Source organism: Venturia canescens, chromosome 1 (assembly GCF_019457755.1).
Source record: "Venturia canescens isolate UGA chromosome 1, ASM1945775v1, whole genome shotgun sequence".
Taxonomy (NCBI): Eukaryota; Metazoa; Arthropoda; class Insecta; order Hymenoptera; family Ichneumonidae; genus Venturia; species Venturia canescens.
Window position 1 is genome coordinate 31060080 of NC_057421.1, and position 19594 is coordinate 31079673.

The 19594-nt window shown below is 35.7% G+C and overlaps 4 protein-coding genes across 9 annotated transcripts; 3 read left to right on the forward strand and 1 right to left on the reverse strand.

Moving 5' to 3' along the window:
- The first annotated feature begins 235 nt into the window (after positions 1-235).
- LOC122408921 (uncharacterized) lies at positions 236-4937 on the forward strand. 2 transcript variants are annotated; one of them, XM_043416053.1, is made up of 5 exons: positions 236-750; positions 1940-2119; positions 2863-3747; positions 3913-4104; positions 4192-4937. In XM_043416053.1, the coding sequence occupies exons 1-5, from the start codon at positions 571-573 to the stop codon at positions 4195-4197; spliced, it is 1443 nt and encodes a 480-aa protein (XP_043271988.1). In that variant the 5' UTR covers positions 236-570; the 3' UTR covers positions 4198-4937. The 2 variants fall into 2 exon arrangements, with proteins under 2 accessions (XP_043271988.1, XP_043271978.1); XM_043416043.1 differs by having other exon boundaries at positions 237-750; positions 3913-4937.
- Positions 4567-19511, reverse strand: LOC122408963 (RNA-binding protein 48). Of its 2 annotated transcripts, XM_043416111.1 has the most exons (6): positions 19421-19511; positions 7053-7173; positions 6164-6354; positions 5909-6097; positions 4939-5406; positions 4567-4858 (listed from the first exon to the last, which is right to left on the reverse strand). In XM_043416111.1, the coding sequence occupies exons 1-6, from the start codon at positions 19495-19497 to the stop codon at positions 4768-4770; spliced, it is 1137 nt and encodes a 378-aa protein (XP_043272046.1). In that variant the 5' UTR covers positions 19498-19511; the 3' UTR covers positions 4567-4767. The 2 variants fall into 2 exon arrangements, with proteins under 2 accessions (XP_043272046.1, XP_043272052.1); XM_043416117.1 differs by lacking the exon at positions 5909-6097.
- On the forward strand, positions 7832-16595 carry rictor (rapamycin-insensitive companion of Tor). 4 transcript variants are annotated; one of them, XM_043415967.1, is made up of 10 exons: positions 7832-8114; positions 8209-8256; positions 8662-8818; positions 9143-9705; positions 9781-12337; positions 12723-12852; positions 14571-14953; positions 15087-15189; positions 15268-15375; positions 15692-16595. In XM_043415967.1, exons 1-10 carry the CDS (start codon positions 8054-8056, stop codon positions 16091-16093), a joined length of 4512 nt encoding a protein of 1503 aa, XP_043271902.1. In that variant the 5' UTR covers positions 7832-8053; the 3' UTR covers positions 16094-16595. The 4 variants fall into 4 exon arrangements, with proteins under 4 accessions (XP_043271902.1, XP_043271911.1, XP_043271897.1 ...); XM_043415976.1 differs by having other exon boundaries at positions 7833-8114; positions 9814-12337; XM_043415962.1 differs by having other exon boundaries at positions 7974-8114; positions 9143-12337.
- Positions 16730-19254, forward strand: LOC122408975 (prostaglandin reductase 1-like). The gene is made up of 4 exons (XM_043416128.1): positions 16730-17136; positions 17749-18043; positions 18336-18609; positions 18720-19254. The coding sequence occupies exons 1-4, from the start codon at positions 17031-17033 to the stop codon at positions 19053-19055; spliced, it is 1011 nt and encodes a 336-aa protein (XP_043272063.1). The 5' UTR covers positions 16730-17030; the 3' UTR covers positions 19056-19254.
- Positions 19512-19594: the final 83 nt, after the last annotated feature.

Sequence of the window (19594 nt, forward strand, 5' to 3'; positions counted from 1 at the left end):
TATGGTCGTTTTCTCCGACGCGGTTCAGACTCAGTTCAATTTTTTTCATGTAGTTTCGAGATAGCATGAACCATAAAACGTGTTCGATTTGAAATGAACGCGGTGACGCTAGTTGCGTTCACGTGGCACGTACTGATGAGGAAAAGCAGCGCTCCAAGCGCCATTTTAAAAAATGAAAATTTGGAGCGTCGGAATTCTCTGACTTACAAGAGTATTAGGATGTCACGTCTAGTCTAGGAATATGTTATACTCGTAGGATGTTGCGTGTCGACAGTTGGATTTTTAAACACAAAAAAGACGCACGGCCATGTCAACAAGTTTGCATTATTGTAGTGGCTTCGTTAGTTAGTATCAATCAACAGTGACATATTTGAAAAAAAAACGACTCACTGATCAGTGATAGATGATTCCATGAAATAAATTGAATAGTCCTAGTAGTGTGTAACGTTTTTCAACACTTTTTCGAATCCTTGTCAAAGAAAACCGTTACAACTTTTGGACCGCAATAGCGAACATTCGTCCTTTTAATCAGTTTTTTGAATAAATCGCATAAGCGATATTTTTCCTAGCATGGGTAACTACACGAGTAAGCTGTTTTCACATAATGAACATGACCGAATAACCAAATCTAACCAAACAAGCCCCAGTAGCATTCGCAACATTCGAATGTGGACTCCTCCTGTTACTAAACGAAAATTTGCCAGTGACCCGAGATCCGCGACCATGGGCATTATCAGGACTCCTATTGAGGTGAGAATTTTTGCTTCACCAAACATCCACACGAATAAATAAATGGTTGTGATGAATTAATTGATTGACAATAAGTTCAATCATTTCATTATTATGATTTGTGTGGATTCAACATCGCCACGATAAATTGGAAAAAAGCCGTCAAAATTTATAAATGTGCCAATTTTTTTGTATTGTTTTTATAATGCTCATCATTTTCATAATATAGTTTTCCCAATACTGGACTAGCAATACTGGAATACAAAACTAGAGAATTATCCAGTGTAAACATTGATTAGATGAATGACGCTAAAGTTTGCAATGTTGGAGTCCAACAAAATGATCTAAAAAAACTCTCCAATAATTCCAGTAATTCTCCAGTTCTGTTACCTGCCTAATTTGCAATTTGTAGTTTTTCAGTCTACACCAATAATTTGTGAAATAAAAAATTGGTGAATTACAATTGTTATTTTGATTAATTTCATTGGACTCCAACGTTGTAAATTTCAGCGTCATTTAGATGACATATAGTATAGAATTTTATAGATTCAAAATATAATGAATGCAAAACAAAATATTTTTTATGGTGTTTCGACAATAGATGGTTTTCTACAAAGAGCTTCGGTAGTTCACACATTTACTCTATAAGCAATCACCAGTACTAGGGGTAGGTAGCACTACTTACAGGCTTTCAGATACTTGGAGAGACATCTGAATTCCTCTACCATTTGAGTTTTGCTATGATTTTTATTTTTTTGCTTTAAAGAATTCAATAATGGTTAATCAGAGCTAATATGAAAGTATCAAAAACCATTTCTGTTTATATTTTTAGATCAGACAGCAATTTCCAAAAATTTTGATGTTATTTTAAATTCACAATATCAAATGGTTGCGTTTCTTGGAACAATGATAAAAACTATGATTTGTTCTTGTTGAAAATATGATATTCTAGGAATGTTATATTTTTTTTACTCTCTTAGTTTTTGAAACCATGAATTAGGAACGAAAGTTAGTAAAACCATATTTTTTTATCTATTTGAAGATTTTTTTTTCATACGCTAAAATTAGATGGAAGAAATCACAGCATACGAGTTATCCATATACACAAATATTTTATAGCTTAGCGATACTGAGTATTTTTAATATACTCTCTCCTTCATAAACTGAACAATTTTCAGATGCTCAAACTGAACTATTTCATTTTGTACAGGTGACTTCACAAACGCCTCCAGGTCGAAATCAACGAGTAGCCAGTGCCTTGCCAAAATATTTGCAGGGAAAATGTTACTTGGAAACAGATTTTGACACTGTCATGCCTGTCACAACACCAGAAAAATCCATAGCTGATCCTCGTTCACCAAACGTTGATCAACAGCGTACTCCAATCGTGGTATAAAATTTATTATCAAAAATGACATGAATTTCTAGCCAAAAAATATAACTACATTTGTTTATTGAAAAATCGTCCAAAATAAAAAGAAGTTATCCATACTAGTACACAATGCAATGGAATTTGATTAGATTTTATTGCAAAATTCAATTTTCAGCAAGAGAATAGTATTCTTACGATTTCGTGATCGCAATATCACACAATGGCCCATTGAAAGAATAGATAAACAAAAATATCATTTCACTGCATTTTTACGTCTCCAAAAAATTTTTCACTTTGTTCCTAGTAGAAATCGAAAATTTGTTACTAGCTCATTTCTTCGTAAGGGCTTCTCAGAAACACAACTTGGTTGATGGGCAAAATATTGAATTCTAGTTTTCATAAAATTTTCACAGTTGCACATGGGTTCTTACAATTTCTTCAATTCACAGTACATTTATGTTGTTTTGCTAGTAAACAATCCTTTGAATAATAAATTATTATTGTGCAGAAATTTCTTAAAAATCAGTCAACCGTTGGCAAATTACTAGCCTTTGAACACAAACGATGTTTTTATGTTCACTCATTGAACAACAGAAAATTAACCGCGTTGTAAAATCGAGAAGCAAAGTCGAAAATTGTGTGTTCCAGATAAGGAAATTTGAAAATCAAAGAAAAGAATGTCTCTTACATTTCAACCGAGTAAAATATAACAATAAAAGATGATATGAAAAACATGATAATGAAATGTGCTGTTTGTACAGGTAAAATCAACAGATAATTACGTATCTCCTGTGGTGAAGGTTCATGAAGCTCCTGAAATGGAAACACCGGTAGGTGTTCGAACAATTCTGTCAACATTCGATCCAAGATCGCCAGCCATGGACTTTGATAGAACTCCAATTCTCAAAACAAGATCAACGGAGTATGCAGAAACAAATACCTTGACAGATTCGATGCTAACTTTAACCGAAATTAAAAATGGAAATAATACTTTGTCGTATTGCGAAACAACAACGGCTAACAATATTCCAGAAATACAAACGATTTCTGAGACAGTTTTGGTATGTGACGAATCACTGAGTTTGGAAAATCGTTTCGAAGTAGGCGAGGTTCTTAAAGATTCGTTTTCAAAACGTGGCAGTTCAGAGGAAATGTCAGATTGTAGCGAGAATGAAGAACAAATAACGGTAATACGTAATCCCAAAATTTTATCAGCCTATCCTAATCCTCCCTCCACATGGACAGAAAACGAAGCGTTCGAAACCGAGGATAATTTAAACGATGAAGGCGAACAATTCGACCAATCCTCGTACAAAACGTTGGACCACAGCATCAGCGAAATTATAAAGGCGGTCATTCAAGATACAACTGATGAGCCAAAAGCTTCTGCTAATAATGACAAAATAAAAGTTTGGAGAGATTCCATATCGCCTAATGTCAATGAGGAGACTAAAAACGTTGTTACCAAGACAACTACCGAGGAAATTATTATTGAGTTTGATGACGAAACCGTAGCAAAAAATTCAAAACCTGTTAATACAGTCGTTAAGATTACCAGTAAAATTGATGACGACAAATCGAGTAATCAAACAAAAAAGAAATGGAAAATTTTTAACGAAGCTAAGCACAATGTCGAAACAAGCTTGGTAAGTCAACTTTACCATTTCATTTGAGCTTTCTAATACATTTCATATCGACGAAGATTAGATATTTTGAGTTTCAACTAAAATTTTACAGACACTTTTTTTATACTCAATACGTATTTTAATGAAGATATCTGCAATAATTTATGAAACATTTTTTACTTACAGAATCGTACACCGTTAGGCAATCGATCCAATAATCACAAGGAACGATCGAGGTTACCAGCAAAATCACCTCAACAATTATTACGCAATAAAGGTCTTTCAACGATATCGATTCAACAAGAAAATACTCCGCCCACTGGAAGATTTATCTCGAAAACGAAACCTAACGGAATTCAGTGGGATCCGGACTCCACGGTAATCATCTAATAAATGGTCGAATCGAAAACTAAAATCTGTTCTTTAAATCCCATCACATTCAATTTTAATTATAATTGTTTCAAGCTATAACTTACGAGTTAAGTGGGATCCTCGAAATCGTCGACGAAATGAAATACTAATTAGTTCTTTCACGTCTCAATAAGTTTAATTTAAGTTACATTTTCTCTGAAACATTCTGACGTTTAGCAATAATCAGAATCATGGATTGATAAGAATATTTAGATTTCTTCAGTCCTAATATCTTTGATTGTAGATGTACATTGAATAAATTAGGAAATATTTTGTAAACAACAAGAAACGTATAAACACGCGGATGGAAATCAATGATGGACCCAAATATTAAATTTATCTCAATACGTTCAAATTTATTAAAAATTTGTTACAACTAAAATAAATTTGCGATTTATGTCGATGGGAGTGATCGAAATATTCTCTGCATAATAGAAAAAGAGTTTATTTCTGCGTATTTTTTCACTTATGAATTAATAATCGACTAATTATACAACTCCACGTTATTTATTGGACTTTTTTCTGCAAAAAAGTTAACATGCCTTACGATAATTTATATTTTATTAAATGAAAATTATACTGTACAAGTGGCCTTATTATATTAAGACCTTTCATTCGTGTTAGGCCATTTTAATTATTTTTCATAGCTTTCCGTATATTTGATTTGATCGTTTTAATAGATTCTTGTAAGTCGTTGCTAGGTTGAACCAATAGGGAAGCACTGAAAAAATACATGATTATAAAATAATTTCATCCGTTTTATCTAACTTGATATGATAAATAAAAGACTGTTTTGATTACCTTGGATCTTTCATTACTATTCTTTTTTTTCCGTCATCAATTTTTTGTTTTAAAACCTTAATCGTTATTCCACTTTCAACTTTTTTAACTACTGGGAATATTTGTTTATCTGTTTTTTCCATGAAACCTGCAAGTTTTGTGGTGTCTATAATCTGTGGCCGAACCACCGATACTTTGACTTCTTTGTTTATAGGACGACCGCGATAATTTTTTTTCTTTTGAGTAAGGATCGAACGTCCTAAAATATCTGTTCCATCATAAGGAGTTGCAAGATCATTCAAATTCAACTCTGCCTTTCTCGTTTCATTCCAATTTTTTGGAAGCGAAGGTTCACTTATAGGGCGAGGGTCTATGCTGCGAGGAATGCCCTTGTAAATGGTGCTCAGCGTTTCAGTCTGATATTGATGCAGTAGCCTTTTCTCGGTTAATGGCAATGTTGGATATTTTTTTTTCCGATGATATTGCTCTCTGAATAAAGTAATTATTTTTCTTAATTATGCAGTGATTTCAGAAAGTTATTGTGGAGTATCTATTATTAACGAGTTTTTTTTAGTATTCAACAGAATATTAGATATTATTATCATTATTAGTGAAGTCTTTTTTGATACATTTGACATGTCGTCCAAATCTTTCGAGTCATTTTTGAAATTAACAAATTAGTTATGCATGGAAAAAAAAACAATTTTCCTTGTCAATACAAAATTTTTTAAAGACAGTATCTCAGGTGTGAAGTCCTGTTAGTAAAAAACTATGAGTCATTGTTAGTGTTCTGTAAAAAGTAGAGGAACAAATTTCGAATATGTTTTTAAAACTTTCATTCATTGTAAATTCAATGAAACTTTCAATCCTGAATTATTACAATTTACTCAAGTTTTGAATGTAAATAGTATGAGGCAACTTCATGCCCTCCAAACTCCTGATGAAACTATTATTTTTGCCAAATTTTTATAATTACATTTAAATTTCATACCTGGGTTCAAATTCATCAGTGTCTAAATTTGTTGGATCCTCTTTATGCCTTTTGATCCTAATTGCTATGTCTCTTCGTCTTTGCACAAGCTTTTTCCGTGTTTCCGCTACAGTTTCCAGTTCAGGTGCATAAAATACATGCAACAAGCCACCAAAGAAATTCTTGCCATCTATGAAGCGTTTAGCTATTCTGTATAACCAAAATTGTATTTAAATACAGTATAAAAACTTTCTTCTCTGTGACAAAATTACACACCTTGCACTTTGAATACGCTCAAAATTTATATGAAACGCTTCAGTGAACTCCTCAACTGGATAATCCAGAATCAACTCGATTCTTTTTACAGAACCATACGGAGTTACCATTTTACTGACATCACCCAACAATTGTAACTTTGGCACACCATTTATTATTATATGCGAAGATTCGTCGTTTACTGTGTATACCTGTTGATGAAAATCATCTTGTTGAGGAAACATAAAATTTGTAAAATATCCTCCTAACCTATTTTTATTAAATTTTTTTCTTAATAACCAAAAAGACTATTTTATCAATTGAAAAATTATAAAATTATTGAAATTTTGTAAATCATTTTCTTTTTTAACCGTTTAGCAGAAAAGCACATGTACTTGTTGGAAAAGATTTTTCTCAAGTTTTATGATTTCACAAAATATATTCAAAATTATTATTGATTAACTGATTGATTGATAATAACACTACTCAGTCGACTTGACTATCGAAATAACTAGATTCACTGTAATTTCAAAATGAATGATTTTACGTAAAAATAGACGGCACTTTTTTTCATGCATCAAAAATAATAGCATCAAAATATTTTATTAAGTTTTAGTGATTGTTCCTCAAAATTTTTGATAAAATATACTTCGATTCCATTTGGAATAAAGTTCAAACTTTGAGCTTTATTGTTATTTTAATTCAAATGCACTAAAATACTTGAACATCCAATTTGTAATTTTGTCCTAACCCCAATAAGGGAAGGTTTACAAAAAAATAAGTGTGAAAAAGCATCATGAAAATTCGTGGTAAACGTGGCACATGCCCTCAGTGGGAGATAGCCATTCAGGAAGAGAAGAAGAAATTCGTGGTAACCCGCGTAATTAAGGATACAATCCGTCCACGCTACCTTGACAGCAGTTAGTTTTCGTCCCTGTCTGTAAGGTGCTCTGGTTTGGCATAGTTCTTGTTGCTCGTGATGTTGCATTTTAACAATGCCACATTGAGCCGTCATGATGCTCTGTATTAAACTGATAATAAAAACTCGGTTGTGATGTTGATTGGCAACTCAATATGATGTAATATTATTATAAAATAGAATAATATAGTTGCTTCTTGCTTCTACGACTATGTTGACGTGGTGTTGACAAACTATTTTGTGTCGTTGAATAAGAGTATAGCGTTGAGTGCAGTAGCGAACGCGTGAAGTTTCCGACTGGCGCAACGCAAGGCGTAAGACGGCCGAACAGTGAGGTAGAAAACTGCTGATAAAAAATTCCACATACCTATATTATAAAAGCTATAAAAATATAGAATCCTATAGAAAAGTTTTAAACAATTTTCAGTCCCAAAAATATATCTCCAAGAACCTCTCAAATCTCTAGTTATATAAATCTCGCCTCAATTAATTTTTTTTGTATATGTGTTTTGTCAATAAAATTACAAACTTTTCATTCTACGACGCATATTTATTCGTAGCCAATCACGTGTGGCCCATTTCTCATTCGTAATACTTTCTCTCTCTCTCCGCTACACACGAAGCTACTACGAACATTCTACTTTTTTTCGTGTATCGTTACAACGTAGAAACACACGTACGTAGTCATAGTGGTCATATAGTACTGCATGAACTGCATCATTCATATATACGGCCAGCGTACGTACTAAAAGCGCCCTCGAGCTCGAGAGTTCAACGTGTGTGACACTTTTCCGCTGCGGGAGGGTTTAGGTTTATTGTTCACTTATTTTTTCGGTTCTTCGGCATTTCAATATTTCATCAATAACACGGATGCTATATCATAGCACTTGTAGTGCTTCGTTGCACGAGAATGGAATATTCGACGATAATAAAGTCCGTTAAACGGACTAGACGCATTAATTGTGAGCGAGGATAGCGACCGGCACACGATCATGGCAATATCCAGTTGGATGATTTGGGGCAGAAGCCTCCGCACGAACAGAACTCATCGCAGTACGTTAAAACTTATCTCATTAATCTCTCTTCCATACATATTGACTAGCTCATGAATCGCTCTCTAATTTTCGATCTCTCTACTTTTTTTTAGGTCAGCAAGACCACGAAAGCAGCTGTGTACAACTCGATCTGTCAAAAGGTTCGTAACTAACCTCCAACTCTTAAATCTCCATTCCAATAATCTTTTTTCTCGATCATACTCAACCAATTATCTTTCAAGATTTTTACAAATCAAAAATGTTCCATTCTGCCAAATCAAAAGTTTTTAAGTTCACAAATTGACGTGCTGGTTCAATTGACAAAAATACATTTTTTTTTCTAATTATTCGTAATCATTTATTCTGTACTTTTACTTTGATTTTGCTCTTGTCATAACTGCCAAAAAGTTAGTTCTTCTCACTCGATAATCAGAAAAATTATTGCCTCTGAAACAGAACCTGATTATCTTGCAGCGAGTAAAATCTTTTGAACAGATCAGATGAAACCAGCGTGAAAAGATATGGAAATTGCCTAATCGATACTTCAATTGCATTTAACTTTTTAGAATTGAAAGAGAATATCAGAGATGTCTTGACACATGTTTGTCAGCGTCAGGGAATTGCCAGTGTTAAAAAATTGGCTTACTTGAACGCGGTAATAAGACTTATATGCGAAAACAACGCGCCTGATTATGGCTACTGCACAGAAGAAGTATTTTGCTGGTAAGTTTTTTACTATTATAAGTAATAAATATAGTAATCAAAATTTTATTTCTTCAATATTTTTACTTCCTACGAACAAAGAAACTGCTCAATTAATAAATAACAAATCAAATTTATTGCTTTCGTTAAAATTTATTAAGTCCGACGAAAAGCCTACTGGAAAACTATTGAAAACAGAATGAAAAGTGAAAGAACATGAATCTGGGATCATCGAATCACAGGAAGCACTTTTTCCCAAACTTTTTTTTTTAATTACATAACAATGTATTTCTGATGATTAAATTGTTTGGGTACACGGAAAAAAATTGAATAATGGTTTTTCAGCTTGCGAGTTGCGCTTGTAAACGAGGCAACGCAGGTACGAGCGGCAGCATTGAGAGCGGTGCGTTACATGCTGAAGAGCGAAAACGATGTGATGACGTTAAACAAGCTGCATTATCCGTATTTCGTAGCACGCAGCATGGACATAAATCTTCGAAACGATATGGAAAGGATGCAAGCATTGAGGCTAGTCCGTAGGATATTGGTGATAGCTCCGCGACACTTCAGTCCGGTATTGGCGAGATCATTGATAAGTTTAACGAACGGTGGTATAGAGGAGCGTGAACGAACGTTTCGTGTTTTTTTAGCGACGGTTTGTGAGTTGGGAGTGTTGAATTCGAGTTTGTTAATAAGTTGCGGCGGTGTGGGAGCACTCGCGAGATCAGCAATGACGGTACAGAGCCCAGCGATAATCGAATCGGTGGTTGGTGTGTTATTGCATCTCTTGGATAATCCAGAGACACGTGGTAGCGTATCGTTGTTGTGTTTAGCATCACCTTACTGCGAATTGCATTCATTGGGCCAAGATCGTACGAAAGAAACTCGTGAAATGAGATTTGCTGCGAGTAAGCAAGCTCTTTTGAGTGTTTTACGTTCTTATTCGGGTGTTATACATTTTTGTAATCCGAACAACAATTCAGGACTGAAGGCAATCGTGGAAATTCTGTACGTAGATCAGCTCGAAGTACGAGGAGCCGTGTTGGAATTTTTATACGAATTGCTGGGATTACCACTGCCAATGTGGACGGATGAACCGGATGTAGCATTGGCTGCCGTCGATCCAAGTCGTCCACGCGAAACATGGAAATTATCAGAAGGTTTTGTAGCCGCTGAGGGTAAATCAATTTTACCATCTTTCACGTCTCGATGTCCAAACATAATGGAAGTTCATCTGGCACTTTTAGTATACGTTTTATTACAATGCGGACTTCATCATGCTCTGACCGAGACCGTATTGTCTTCCGACACTTTTATCTCCGTAAGAGCTGCCGTACTCCTGGGAATACTTTTACACCTGGCGCATTCGCTCTTGCCTTCGGACGTATGCGATCTCACTCCGCCGTTGCCAAATTTATTGGAGCACGCGAGCACGGGACGTCATCAGGCGCTCGCTGCCGTCGCTATTCTTGGACGTATACACGCGATTATGAGACGTAGATTAACGCCGGCGAGCCTTTTCCTCGATCGTATACTTCAGGCCGGTACTTGGCTTCGTCCAACTTTGCCAAGGCGGGCTAAAACGTCATCGAGAACTTGGCTACGAAGAGAATCACCAACGACACCTCTTCTAAAAGACGCTCAAGTTTTAAGCTCGAAAGATGCTCTTGCTTGGAATTGGCCCGTAATACGCTCGATATTACGCTCCCGAGAGGATTCTCTCCGTATACTCCATGACTCGGATCATCGAGTATTTATAAAACGTCTCGTACGATATTTCAAACCTTCGTCGAATCGGTATAGCCGCGTTGAATTGGGAACTAACGCCACACTCGCCCGAGAAGCTACACTCGCTGGCTGCGACTTGGTCAATTGTTTGCTCGAAATGAACGAGCCCGAAGGGACCAGATTGCTTAACGAATTAATCGGCGACATAGCCGAACAGATTGCCGCCATTACAAGTTCACCATCCGCTCACGACTGTCTATTCTCACCCCGTCACATGACCACGACATGTTGCCAAAAATATTTTTTGTTCCTCGGTCAATTGAGCCATTCGGCCAAAGGTACCGTTATCCTTAAAGGCTTTAATCTTCTTGACAAACTTCAAGATTTGGCCCTCGCAACGAATCATGATTGTTACGTTAAATTAATAGTCTCTAGTCTTGATTATTCGAGGGACGGACCAAACCGTAAAGTCATGAGTACTATTATAAGCGAGGCAGCTATCGAGAACACGAGACTTTACGCTACGCTATTTTTGCGTCTTATACTAAGTGCAAAAATGATTGATGCTCATCAATGGGCTATCGCACTTTTGTGCTCCCGAATAATCGACAACAGTAAATTAGTAGCGAGCGCTGCACTTGATATTCTTCACGATGCCTGTAACGAGCCCGAATATCTTGAAGTCCTGTTTCATCACGCGGGACGTGCCAGAGATTGGAACGATTGGTTGAGACACTTGGGCGACAACGGTTATTTGCTCAAAATACGAATGTACGCCCTGCGAACCGCATTCACCAGTTTTTCCTCGCCCACTGAAGAACTCGAGAGATGGATCAAACCGGATGGTTTCGCCGAACGTTACGTTGGCCTTGTGGAGGGACAAATTCACGATTCGATGACCAGACGTCAGAGAGACGAGAACGGAACGTATTTGAGAAGATCTACCAATATGCTGGTTCAACCGAAAGATATATTTGTTCCTCCCCACTTAATCGGTCAGCTCGTTCAACACGAATTGGGTGTGCAACTCATATTGAGACGCAACGTGTTGCAACGTTTCGCTCGAATTGTACAACGCTTCAAGCTGGAATCAACCGGCCCGAGTGATGGAATTGCCGAGACTAAAACACGCGGAGGATCGAGAAACGCGCGTTCCACATTTGACGAAGGTCATGTTATGTCAGAGGGCTCCGGTGCTGAAGACAATACCAGTGAGCCCAATCGTCTGGAAACTATAATCGATGCTGAAATTATGGAAACCATTGAAATTCGTACACCAAAAAAAACCGAATCGATGATCGAAATTCCACGAAAATTCAGTATCGATGATTCTCAACGTGTCACACCTGAAATATTTATCCGGGACAAACAAAGCGGTGGCCTGGAAGATCGAATTTTAAAGGTCAAAGCTGCCTTATGGGCTCTCGGACACGCCGGCACTTCCTCCTCCGGTGTCGAACAATTAAATCACTTAGGTGTCATTGAAATGATCACGTCCATCGCAGAAACATGCCAATATTATACTGTCAGAGCTACCGCTCTTTACACCCTTAGTCTCATCGGTACGACACGCGCTGGCGCGGATTCACTCGTCAACTTTGATTGGCTCTGCGTCAGATATAAACGCGGTGATCAATGGCCCGTCGTAAAACCTACAAATCCTTATCCTCCGCCCAGTCCTCTTCCCGTACAGAGGCATCATCGTAGTCTCAGTGATGGTAAACCTGAAATACCCGAACCCATTGCACGTAGAACGAGAAACCGTTCTGAGAGCGCAGCTACCGATATTGAAGCAAAACGTTACGCACTTCCGTGAGTATTGTTATTCATTATTTTTACTTGTCATTTTTTCGAACCATACTACTCGCGTCGCAAAAAACCTCATTGCTATACTTTTTTCAAATTATCTTCAATAACACTCTTATTCATTTCTCAATCGAACCTTTTTTTCTTCATGTTTTTTTGGTAAATAACGAGGATCGAAGAAAAAAATTGACGAAAAATAAGATTTAGAAAAGATACATGCGACATTCAACATTTTTTCAACGCGAACGAATTATTTTTTCTACACTTTCCTCTTCGAGCGCTCTTCACGCACGATCATCATTTAATGTGTAATTAATTTTTCATTTTTTTCTAATCATACAAATGTCATCATCGAACGTTTTATCGACTTAATATTTTTTTTTAATCACAGCGAAAGAGGAGAAACTCCGAGTCCCGTGTCGAGTGTGCAAAGACTCAGTCAGCAAGACGCTGATGGATATGCTCGTCTTCGAAGCTTGCAGAGACATCGACGACCGAGTTATTCGCATAGTAGTTTGGAGGTAAAAAATTAATTTACTTATTTTCACGTCGAGTCTTGAAAAAAGCCTCAAGGAAAAATGACTATTTTATTATTAAGAGTCATCATAGTTGAGCGTCGTTACTGTCAGAAAATTACAAAAGCACTATAATGATAACAAGTTTTTTGTATTCTATTTATCACACGTTTACTATCCGAGCTCGACGCTATGGAATCAAATAGACAACAAAAAATGAAAAATTCATCAAAATGAATTGTAATTGAGAACGCAAGAATAATATTCTATTACAATCGATTGAATTGATGGAAAAAAGAAAAAAAAAATTCTTTCAGTAAAATAGTTTTCAGTACAAACTTTACGTGCTAATATTTTGTCAAAAACAAACGCCAATAACAGCCTGTATGGTTGAAAGCTGGGAGGAAATCGTTGTTGAAAACAAAGGCTGTATATATAAATTTGGATTAGAAAAAAACTTTTTATCGCTTATTCCGGATCTCCTTAAAATTATATCGAAATTCGTCATATTTCAGCACATACATTTTAAATAAAAGACGTCACGGCTAACAAATTATTTGCGTAACAAATAAATATTCAACATTTTCATAAGTTGGTACACTGCTTAGTAGATTTTATATTTTATAGTCATGTTTATTAAAAGTTGAATTATTATTTAATTCAACTTCGTTTAATTAGTTAAATTAGTTGAGAGTTCGGCCGATTGGGCGGGAGCGTGTGGGCGGAGGATCTAGAAGAATGGAAGCAAAGTTGGAAGAGGAAGTTTGAGTGGATGAATGAGAATGCGGAGAGAATGATTACTAACATGGAAAGCAAGAGCTATGGGAGATAAAGGAGACTGCGCAGAACTCAGAAATATTTGCCCAGAGGAAATAGAAAAAATTAAAGCGACCTTTAGGATTGAGAAATCAAGGTATTGTCCGGAGTACAAGGTGTGGAAAGAAGAAATGGGACTGAAAAAGTATTGAAAGGAGAAAAGCAGCTCGAGCAATGATAAGGAAAAGTGGGCTAGGATGAGATGTGGGAACGTAGGCAGAGCAGGAATAAAGGATTTCGAGATCTGGCAGTGCGAAGAATTCAAAAACCTGGTGTCGAGCGAACTAAATGAGGAAGTCGAGAAGATCATGGAGGAAGAGACAGGACGCAGGATGGAGGAAGATACTTAAGGGTCCGATGAAAAAAGCACTTTGCAAATACTGTAGAAAGTTCTGAAGAAAGGCGAAGGAGGGCGAACTAACAGAGTTGAGGGAGGATATTATGGGTGAATAGGGATAAGGAAGGATGACAATAAAGTTGAGAAAGAAAAAGAAGGAGAAAGTTGGACAAAGAGAGCATATAGTAAAGTATGAGTATAAAGAATGTAGCAAGGAATATGAATGTTTTTTGTTTTTTAACTGTGGCCGGTTGTATGAAGTATGTGGGAGAAGAGAGGACGATGTACATAAAATGTTCTGAAGCCTAAAAGACAAGAATAGCATTAATGAATAATAATAATAATAATAATAATAATAGCTAAATTAGTTAGTTATTGATTATTATTAATAAATTAAAAATTAGCTAGATAATTTAAATAAAAAGTAAATTAAGTAAAAGTTTAATTAATAAAATTCATATTATTAAAAGTTAAAAGTAAAATTTTTAAGTGTTAAAAATATTTATTACTGATTATGGGAATAATTTGAATTATAAAAATGTGTAATATGGTTGATTTTTTGATTCAAAAGATGTATAGCTCGGACGGACGACTCTCGCTGCAGAGTTTATCGGAATTCGAGTCCTCCCGGAGCTGGACAACTGATAATGGGCCGACTTTGACTCCGCCGCCGGCACGATCTACGGAAAAGGATACTCATGGCCCACAGTATATGGGAATATGTTTACCAAGAAAATTGACAATGATTTTTTCTGATCAGCCCCGCGTACCGTCGACTCACTTGATGGACGATCTTGAAAAAAGTAGTGCTACCGAACCGACGAATCAAGACGAAGAATTTGGTTCGGAATGTGACGCTGACATTGAACACAGTCGCGTTTGTCTAGTCTGCTACCAGGGAAAATCTGGACCAAAAGAGGAGTCTATTGATGAAAGCGAAAAAAAACTGCGCAGGTAAAAACTGTATTTCACTTTAATCGAACCTTTTTCAATTTTGATCCAACAAAGATGAATTCAAACAAAATGAATTCACTCAAAACAATGTTGCAACAATATTCAATATTAATTTATTTTCTTTCAATAATAGAGAAATCTTGCGGCACACTCAACGTCTCTCGAATCCTGTGTGGTACCGATATAGTCGTCAGCCCTTGCTGAGGTTACGTCAACGTTACCCGGAAAAATTTCAGGCAAGATCTCCGACAATTAATGTTCCTTTGCTCGTCTCAAATTAAGAGGTTCTATAATTACATCCTTTTCTCATACAGGATACATGCCTATTTTCCGAAGTCGCAGCTCGATTAGGTTGTGGGACTTACAGGCTTCCGGCACGACGATTCCTTCAAGAATTGTTTCTCGAGTCTCCATTCGATGCTGTGAGTTTTCTTGTTTTCGTTACAATATCAGCTACACAGTTATTCATTTTTCGTTTTTTTAGCGAATAAGAAGCCCAAAAATTCATCTTCTCGAGTTCTTTTCTGTAGGATAATTTTTAATCTTTCGGTGAATGAATTTATTTGTTCATTTCTGTATCGAGATTTTTTTTTTCTCATTTTTATAGCAGATTCGCGTGTTCCGGTGTGTTTCTAATATTTTTCGCATCCCGAGCAAAGTGTTGGGCATCGCTACTAGATAATTATTGATTTTTTCATATTATTTGCGTGAAAATAATGTTTTCTTTTTCCTTATCAGTTGTATAAAGAGCCGATGATAATACTAAAAATGCCAATTGGTACGGAAGAAAATCCAGCTCAAATGGTAACGCCCTTCCGACATGGGGAATCATACAGATTATCGGGATTAAGTCCATCGGCACGAACATTAAATGGAAGATTGACGATCGCGGAAACGGGAATGGAACAACAGCAAGAAATGGCATTCGAGTCGACGAGAAACAAAGAAGATTCGGGTGAAGATGAAAAAGGAAAAACTTTGCGTCCCGAGACTGGGGAAGTTGTCAAAAAAAGAGAGAGGCTAAGCGACGAGAAAATAATAGCTGAAATATTGAAACCAGCCGAGATGTTACAAATATCCAAGAGTTCCACCAAGTTATTAAAAGTAACAGGTACAAACACTGCCATCAGCCTTGATTAATTTACTCCTCGACTCTTAATTACTTGTACATATTTTACATTAAAGTAATTATACAATAGAAACAAAATGAAAATAATAATAATTACAATAATTATAATAATAACAATAAAAACACACTGCCAGAAACGGGACGTCGTTATTCGATGAAAGAAATCAAACAAACGAAAACAATGTTTTTTTTCATTTTCCAATTCCTCTTACTACCGACGTATTCTAACATTGAATTGCAATAGTTATTTATTCAGATTTAAAATCCACAAATTATTTATTCATGCTTTCAGAACTGTTTAATATTGATAATTTGTACATAAAAATAAATTTTTGATTATTGATGATGTATACGTGTACGTAATTTGCTCATAGCAAATGGATACAACGCGAGAAACTACCGACACTGGACAGCCATAAACGTTGGTTTTAGCAACATATTTGATGATTTTATAAGAACATTAAGAAGGTCAAGGTCAAAGTTGCCTGAGAAATAAACTACAAGTGTACCGTCTTCATTCAGTTTTTTTCTTAACATTTAACTTCACTTTTGCTTATTGTTGATTTCTCTGTTCGTCTCTGTGAAGTCTTGCTTCGTTTTTTTCCAAGTAACAATTGATTACGAGGTTCATGTCAACGGTGTGGTTTACTACGTCATGCTAGAATGGCGTGTCATCACGACCAATCTCGTCCCCGCCCACATTTTCTTCCCATTATATTTTTCAGGACAGAAAAATGCATTGTTGGAAATGAAATTGCCAAGTTCTTCGATGGTGTAAAAAAATCTATCCGAGACAGTTGACTCGTGGATTCATCATTCTTTGCGATAACAATCAGCGAATCACTCTGTCTACAAACAACAGATTTTCAATTTTGTTCTTTCAATTCGTTTACATTATTGTAGTTTCCTTGTTTATTATTACTGTTGTTGTAGCTATTATTATTAAAAATGGTCAAATTCAAACGATGGATTATTGTTAAGCATTTCGAAGGAGAACCAAAGAAATCGGATCTCAAGCTCGTCGAGGAAGAGCTTCCACCGATTCAGGATGGAGGTAATTCTTCAATTTTTTAAACGTCCGTCTTTCGTATTTCTTCACACTGAAAATTAACCTTATTAACGGATAATTCTTTCGAAATGACGGATTTATTCAATGTTTTCGTGCTATTGCATTCAAGAAACATTTCCAAAACCAGTTATCATTTTTTCAGAAATTTTTGAAAAGGTGTTCACAAATCACTGAGATTGATGTCAAATCCATCACTTCGGTCCTTCTAGTCTACCCTATTATAAACTAGATGAATAACTAGATAATTTCGATTCTATGCTATTCTTACAGACGAATAATTTTTAGAGCTTTTGAATGGAGAATTAATGCTATTAAAGAAATGAATTGAAAAAAAAGGAAAAATTATCTGAAAATCTGTCGACGTTCAGAGAAAATCTTTGTTGGACTACGCATAAGTTTTTCCATCATTATCTCTATAAACCAATATTTGTAACATCTCCAAGACAGCTGAATCTTTTCAGGTTTTTGGAAAGTTATCAAACGCCCCTCAATTGTGATAAAATACACATTCCTTGCTGGGCAAATATAAATTTTATAACTAAAAGTATTATTTTATCTACTATTCCATTCATCTCATTTGAAATATTTCTTTTGCAGAATTTATGACCCAAGCCGAATATCTCTCTGTAGATCCCTACATGAGAGCTTTCATCAAAAACTTTCCTCTTGGAATCACTATGATTGGTGCTCAAATAGCTAAAATCACAGAGTCCAAAAATCGAGACTATCCAGTTGGGAAACGAGTAGTTGGATTCATGGGATGGAGGACTCATAGTGTCATTAATTTAAACAAAGTTAATGAACTTTTACCGGTCCAAGAAAAACCCTACATTTTACAAGCTTTTCATGATTTACCAATTTCACTCTCACTCGGAGTTTTAGGACTAATCGGGTAATCATTGAAACACAAACAATTCAGTAATTTTCAACTGTAGAGGACTAAATTTTCAGGGGATTTCTTTTACTCCATAAAATATTGGAACTAGGATACTCTTATCGAAATATAAAATGACTATTGATTATTCCAATATCCTGTTTATTATAATTTTGAATTCGCATTATTGACCACATAAAAATTGTATAAGATAATCGTATACTGAATGTGTTGAAACATGAATTTTTGGAATTCACTGTCAATATTTTACAGAAACAATCATTCAAGTATAAAAATAATAATTTCACAGGAGTACCGCATATTTTGGATTGTTGGAAATTTGCACCCCGAAAAAAGGAGAAACTTTGGTGGTTAGCGGAGCTGCTGGAGCTGTGGGCTCTCATGTTGGACAAATTGGAAAGAATTTGGGCTTAAAAGTCATTGGTATAGCTGGAACTGATCAAAAATGCAATTGGTTGACAAAAGAATTAGGTTTTGATTGTGCGATCAACTATAAGACTCAAAATGTTTATTCAGAGCTCACAAAAGCTGCTCCAGCTGGTGTCGACTGTTATTTTGATAATGCAAGTAAAAATTGTTGCCACAAAAAAAAACTATATTTGGTTTTTCCGTATATGTTTTGCAGTTGATATTGCACGAAAGATTATTCAATGGGATTAAATTTGAACAACAGGTTGGCGGCGATATTTCGAGTACGGTGATCGAACAAATGAATCCATATGGAAGAGTAGCAGTGTGCGGTAGTATTTCATCCTACAATGCAAAAGAAATGCCAAAGTGTTCTGTTCTGCAACCAGCAATTGTTTTTAAACAACTCAAAATGGAAGGCTTTATTGGCACACGCTGGTCAAACCGTTTGTCTGAGGGAATTGAGAAAAACTATCGAATGGTTTGTGATGGAAAGCTGAAATATAGAGAAACTGTTACAGAAGGTTTTGACAAAATGTTTGAAGCTTTTGCCGGTATGATGCGTGGTGAAAATATCGGTAAAGCTATTGTCAAAGTTTGATAAATACATATAAATATATCCATATTCTTCGTGTTCGTATATATAGGATTGGGTATATGAAATCTTGGGATTTTGGAATTTCCATCCAATTGTATTGTTTAGCCGATTTTCCGTTAATTCATGTTTTTATCAATTATGAGAATAACCTGTATAATCTCCATGAATACATGCATATAAATAAAATGGGTATATTATTATACATAGCACTGTATTTAATATAGTTAAAAACGACACGAAGGCACGAAGCCAGACAGCATATATATATATATGCGCCGATAATGCCGACAAAGATCTGTCGGTATTGGACATACATATGCATATATATATATATATATATGCATGCAGTGAGAGATAAATAATCTAACCTTCTTTGATTTAAGGTGCTCATATTTCTTGTTTGTTTTCCTCGTGACTTCAGAATTCTTTTTCTCCCTTCAACCATTCAAGGAGGATAGTTTTCTAGTCTTTCTTTACATTATTATATATTCGTGACAATTTGGGAATAACTAATTTTTCCTGACACCTGACACTGAATTACT